We start from the raw sequence: 6535 nt of genomic DNA, 5'->3' as shown, positions 1-6535 counted from the left end.
TATATATATATATATATATATATATATATATATATAAATTGCACCTCCAGTTTCAGAGCCGTAGGTCGATTTCTTTGTGAATTACAGCGAAAAGACTAAGAACAATTTTGTGCTGGATTCTTGAGATATATCAAGTTATAGTGAAACTCTTCGCCATTTTAGTTTTGTGGGTTTTTCAGGCGGGGCAAAAAAAGCCCAAGTATGCACAAGGGCTTGGGTGCCCTTTCTGGCATGAGGTGGTGAGGGTAAGTGGTACAGAAGGAACAGAAGAATGGATCTTGCACCGCGAAGTCTCTGGGCCAAATTTGTGAAATGTTTTTTGCGACAAAAAATAAGCACCAGCTCGCTTGGCTCGTGCAAACAAATTGGGAGACAGCTGGTAGATCTTTTCCACTCTTGTAAAATGTTTAAAGCTGAAACCAAATAAAACGGAAAATTATTGCCACATCATATATCAGCAGTTCAACTTTGTGGCTTCTGAATGATCGAATGACTGACCTGGAGCAACTTACAAGTGGTCATGCAGTGCCGTGACAAAACTCCTTTCAACGCTGCATTTCTTTGTGTCTCATTTGATTTTGGTCCACCATGACAATTGCTGCTGGCTTCTCCTAGACCACTTTTGGGAGTTTTATCAGAATTTTGAAATGCAATGTTTCGCAGGATGGGCATGTGCTTCCTATTGCCACGCATTCAGGACAAATCAAATCAAACAAACCAAGTGTGGCTTTTATGTGGGTGCTGGCTTCCCCAGAAGTACGGGAGAAATAGATTTACGTATTTTCTTTAACTCACTAACGCTTCCTATTCCATCACTTTGAATTTCATTTTGAACTTGCGTGGCCCTCCCAAATATTCTCTTGTGAAACTACAATTATTTGGACCTATGCATCAACTTACATTGCTTGATAGCAGGCTAGTTTGCCGCGCATTTCATTTTTCAACTATGCCATGAGCAGCAGGCAGCTGACGTGCTGCTGTGTGTGATATTGACATCTTCCCGGCGAATGTTCATGTAGCACTGAAGAGTATTTCAGAAAGATGTTATAACCTGTGATAAAAGGAAATTGAACTGTTTTCGTAGCTAAAATAAGAGTGTGTGAGTGGGTGATTAGTGGGGGGTCAAAAGGGAAAGATTAGGAGAGTCCGTGGAGAGACGACATGGTGTATGTAAGAAGTTTACTTATGCTCAGAAACAAAAGTAATGTTTTAATTTGATTCACTGCTTCATTTTTTGTTTGTTTGTTTCATGCTCACAAAAATTTGTATTCCCAAATCAACGCACCAAACTGAGAAGTGGCAACGGAGGTTAATATTAGCTGCTCCTTGCAACAAAGACCAATTTACCATAGATTGTACCATTTAGCTTTTTTTTTCTTGGGTGGCTTTAGAAAGTCTCAGCCATTCTTAATTGGATCAAAGCGACCTTATTGTTTAATCTTAAAAACGAAAATCTTCAAAACTTTACAAAAGCCCACAAGTTCGCCATGCGTGAGGAGCTGGTACGCCATTCCAATTTTTCCCCATCTCGTTAACGGCTAAACTCCTTTTCCTGTTTGCGCATCCATATGGTTCAATGATGGTAATCCGCATTTCTCCGGCACACCTCTTTCCTGCAACTCATTTCTTTGTGGTGTCTATTTCTTTTTTGTTCATTTTTCACCCATTTATGAAAAATATTGTGTGCCGTTTTGCTTTGATAAATTGATGAGTACTTGGCCAAAGCAATCAATCTAGCTTTGTTTTCATTTGAATACAGTAACTTAATTTTATTAAACTTATACATCCTGTATTTTAAGAAAAAGGGAAAAAAAAGTATGTTTGAAAAAAATCAAAGATAAGTGGGCCATCCTCTTCTTTTGAAAGTAATGGGTGTTGTACTAAGTAATTTCTTCTTCCTGACACTTAGTATTAGGTGCACTAAGATTATGATGAAAAATACTAGGAGGAATCTGTATGCCATGTTAAAATATTTTCTTTTAATTGTATTGATTTATTTATCTTTTTTAGTGTTCTGTCCTCTTCTGCGGGTTTGCAAGAAGTGCAGATGCTTCTCACCACTATCAGATCCAATAAGGTCAGTCAGTGCCTTTTTGTGATTTTTATTTTATTATTTTTTTAAAATTATCGAGGCATTAGTTATGTTTAAATCTAGTCTAGCTTGAGTTTTAAGGTTAATTTGAACACTTATGCACTTTGTTTCAGATGGTTGACATTAATTCCAGACTGGCGGACACGGACCTTCTCAGTTGTTTCTTGCAGGAAGACTATAGGTAGGACACAAAATGCACAAAAAATGTATTCTGATACAGTTACTAGTTACCTGTTAAAAGGTATTTAGTTATGTAATCTGAATACAATGTTAAAGTAATGCAACTGGAAAACTCTTAGTTACTTTTGGATTACTCCATACCAAAAATTCAAACAAACCAACAAAAAATCTATATAATAGATATCAACATATATATATATATATATATATATATATATATTTCTTTTTTTTTTTTTTTTTTTTGAAATAGTATTCTGGTCTTTTCTGTCTTCCGGCTGTTTCTTGTGCATGTTTTGATAATGCTGGAGGAAGCTTGAGCACCTGCATTTCAAATCCAAAGCACAAGAACTGTGATGCTGGTGTGCTAACCGCTTGTGCACCACACTGCAGACAGGGTTACAGGATATTCCATGCCAAATCACCCATTTTGTTGAACCAAGCGGATTTTGATTTTCATGAAATTTGCTGGGCTTTTTGATAGTGATGGCACAATACCAAATCTCAAATTGTTGGTCAATCGGAGCAGGGGTTTGGGAGCTACGGCCCACCGAATCTTAATTAGTTGACGTTATCGTGGCAATTTTAATATCCTGATATTTCATTACAAGCCCAGAATGGCCTGGGTATCTGGCCTGAGTGAGATCAGCTTTGCCGATTCGTGAAAGGCCACAATCTTAGTCTTTTCCTTGACAAGTGTTTCATCTTCTCACCCTGATTCAAAACTTCCACCTTAAACAATGAAATTAGATTTTGTTCCTCCCCCTGGACAGTATTATTGTGAACACAATACAGCAGGGCTTCTCAAATAGTGGGGCGCGTCCCCCTGGGGGGGCGCAAAGGTCCGTCAAGGGGGGCGCGTTTGACCTCGGGGAACATGCTTTTATTTTTATTTATTTATTTATTTATTTATTTTGCGGTCCTAGAATAAAGTGCAATTGCACCTCCACTACATTAGGGGGCAGTGGCGCTCTCATTGGCAGAGTATGCGCAGGGAGCATTCGCTCGGTGTTTTGTTTGCACTGAGCATGCGCGCTTTGCACACAGAGTATGAGTATGAAGCTTGGACACGAAGTCAACAGGCAGAGAGAGATGGAGATAGAGACAAACGAAAGTCTCCCGAAAGCCAAGATGAGGAAATATGAGACAGTGTATGTAGCGCTTGGCTTCACTGTGACTACGGTGGAAGACGAGGAAAGACCTCATACTGTGTGCTTACTGTGTCTAAAAATATTGGCAGCGGACAGCATGGAGCCAAATAAATTAAGGTGTCACTTAAAGACATTACACCCCAATCACGCTGATGAACCACTTGTTCGTGCCGAATATTGCCAACAATCATCCCGCTTTGTGACTGCTACTTGTAGCCATTAATCCAGACATCATCTTTGATTAAAAAAAAAAATCAGCACAAATTATTTTATATATTTTTGTTTTGCAGGTTGGTTTTTTTTTTTTTTTTTTTTAAATATTGTGCTCGTGAGTGAATGTTGGTGATCAGTTTGAATGCATTATTATTTATTGATTTTATGTAATTTTATTTGTCAGTATCGTATGGTGTGACATGGTCAGTCAAAAAATGTTTATAGTTTAACGATTTAATTTTATTTTTTGAATTTTAAATGCACTTTAAATTTTTTCTGTTACAGTTACTAAAGCTATTCTTTGTTGTAAGTTGGTCCATATTTCTTTCTTTTTATTCTCTTATACGTTAATAAGGATACAGTGTTATGCAAAGGTATACTTAAAACAATTTTATAGACAAATGATACTATTTATAGTAGCACGGGGGGCGCTAGATGTTTTCTTCTTCCTCGGGGGGCATGACAGAAAGTAATTGAGAACCACTACAATACAGTAATTTACTTTTTTTTTTTTTCCATCAATCAAATTTCTCTATTCACACACTTGAACAACACAATGCATCAAAATCTAAAGCAGCAGACACAAGTTAGACTTCACTGCTAAAGCTATCTATTGACCCCAAGAGCACGTGATTGTAGTCGATAATATCGGTGGACCAGCCCAGACACATTATTGTTAGCATATGCCAATACGAGCGCCCTGAAATAATGAATCTAATCAATAGCGATGTTTCTTTCAAGTCATGATGTTACAACACTGACAGGTTTTGTTTGTGTTCAGCATTTTGCTTGGGGAAGTTCTTTTCTTTTTCTTCTTCTCGTGGACAAATGACGACTTACCACTATCAATTTGTTTATACATTACTATGATCGCTTAAACGTTAATTACACTTTCACAACGGGGGGTGGGGGTAGGGGTGGGGTTACTCAATGTCCCACAACAGCCACACGCAGTTTTGCGAGGGAGCCAATGACCAAATTACAAAAGTGTTACAACCAAAAATACATGAATCAATAGCTTCAGTTACTTCACCACCATCATACCTGTTGCTAAGTCTTATTTAAAGCATTGGAGGCCTACTGTTTATTTAGGTAGGCATTTGCCCAGATGTCAAGTTGTTTTTTTGGGCCTGACCGATTGTACAGCGCAAGTGGAAAGTATTCACAGTGCTTCACTTTTTCCACATGTTGTTGCGTTACAGCCTTATTCTATAATTGAACAAAGTTATTTCCCCCTCAAAACTTGACACATAGACAAAATACAGGACGGATGAAATTCTGCTGCTCTAAAGTACACATCGGCCTCCATCATCTGCAAATGCAATAAGGTTGGAACCGCGGGCATTCAGCTGGCCGGCCATCAAAATTGAGCAATTGGAGGCGAAGAACCTTTAGTAAGAAGGTGACAGAGAACCTGATGGTGACTGTCAGAGCTCCGGTGTCCTTGGTGAAAAGAGGAGAACCATGATGAAGGACAAATTGTCTCTGGAGCACTCTACCAAATAAGCATGCAAAGTTGCCAGATGGAAGCCACTCCTTAGTAAAAAGGAAATGGCAGCCAAACTGGACTTTGTCTTCAAGGCACCTGAAAGACATTCATGGCTCTTTTTCATGAACTCGTGGTGGCCTTGCTTGGCCTCGGATTGTCGCTTTTTCCATGAGACTTTTTCTTGGCCAAGCGGTTAAAATGGAAGACTCACTGTCATCTGATTGGCCGGCAGCGATGCGCCATTAGCAACGCTGCTGCACGAGGCCGTTTCCTGGTTTTAGACGAGCGAGACGAAGCTGTCACAAAAGTACGGTATGTACAATAATCATAAGATAGTGTCTTGCAACAATGCTGAAAAATATGTACAGTTGGATGTTTACTAATGAATTAAATTTTCACGCTTGAGGTGAGCATTTTTGCGATTTGGCAGCCACCAGAGGGCTTCAGATGCCGCAAAGTGAAAGATGACAAGCTGTTGACTGGCAGGGCGGCCACATGAATGACAGTGAGCTCTTTATTCCAAATGAATGAACACTGGAGGCGAGCTAAATGTTCTGTTCGCAGAATCACTATCACACTTACTTCATTCCTGGTACATATAAAGTTGTAAATATGGTTCTCCGGTTCCATGTTAATGTAAAACACAAAATATGTGGACTGTATACAATGCAGTGGCAATTCATATTTTGAATAGCCGCAAAACAGTGGCCGGGACTCTCCACTCCAGAAAAGTTACGGCAGATCCTCACAAGCTGCGGATGTGCATGCTTGCACAGTTCACTTGATCCTGCCCCCATCACCTCTTGTCATGAAAAAGAAGCGAAGTCTGTGCAATGTAGTGCCACGTCATACGGAGTGATGTGTTGTGGGGCTGTTTGAGACCCGCGGAAAAGTGACATCATACAATGAGTGACAACATTTCCTTATCTGTTGGTAGAGAGATTAAATTCTTTGGCCTGAATACGAGATGTCATGTTTGGAAAAAACCAGGCACCACCTGGCCAATATTATCCCGACAGTGAAGTGTTGCGGTTGCAGCGTCATGCTGTTGGGGACATTTGTCAGTGGCAGGAATGTGGGAGACTACTCAGAATTGAAGAAAAGGTCAATGTCGCAATGTCCAGAGAGATCCTGGATGAGCACTTCCTTGATTGGCTCGAGCAGAGTGCAGACTTTAATCTGACTGAACATCTCTGGAGAGATCGGAAAATGGCTGTGCATAAACGCTCCCCATCCAATGTGATGAAGCGTGAGAGGTGCTGTCGAGAGATAAAATGCAAGATCTGCCAAGCTTGTGGCATCACACTCCCAAAAAATTGGAGGCCGTAATTATGTATGTGTGGTTTCTTACGTTCATTCATTTCTTTGTAAATGAATTTACAGATATTACAAAGACTTTTTTCATGTCGTCAA

General features: G+C 39.6%; 1 protein-coding gene across 7 annotated transcripts in view; it reads left to right on the top strand.

Moving 5' to 3' along the window:
- The window catches only part of swt1 (SWT1 RNA endoribonuclease homolog), a 37422-nt gene that overhangs the window by 19573 nt on the left and 11314 nt on the right, over positions 1-6535 (top strand). For all 7 annotated transcript variants that reach the window (XM_019864735.1, XM_019864731.1, XM_019864734.1 and 4 more), the window contains 2 exons: positions 2011-2077; positions 2206-2273. In XM_019864735.1, coding sequence (XP_019720294.1) covers positions 2011-2077; positions 2206-2273 — 135 coding nt within the window. The remainder of the gene's footprint in view (positions 1-2010; positions 2078-2205; positions 2274-6535) is intronic.

This window comes from Hippocampus comes, unplaced genomic scaffold, assembly GCF_001891065.2.
Source record: "Hippocampus comes isolate QL1 unplaced genomic scaffold, H_comes_QL1_v1.1 scaffold172, whole genome shotgun sequence".
Taxonomy (NCBI): domain Eukaryota; kingdom Metazoa; phylum Chordata; class Actinopteri; order Syngnathiformes; family Syngnathidae; genus Hippocampus; species Hippocampus comes.
Note: the sequence above shows the minus strand (reverse complement) of the source record. Positions and strands in the feature narration are given on the sequence as shown.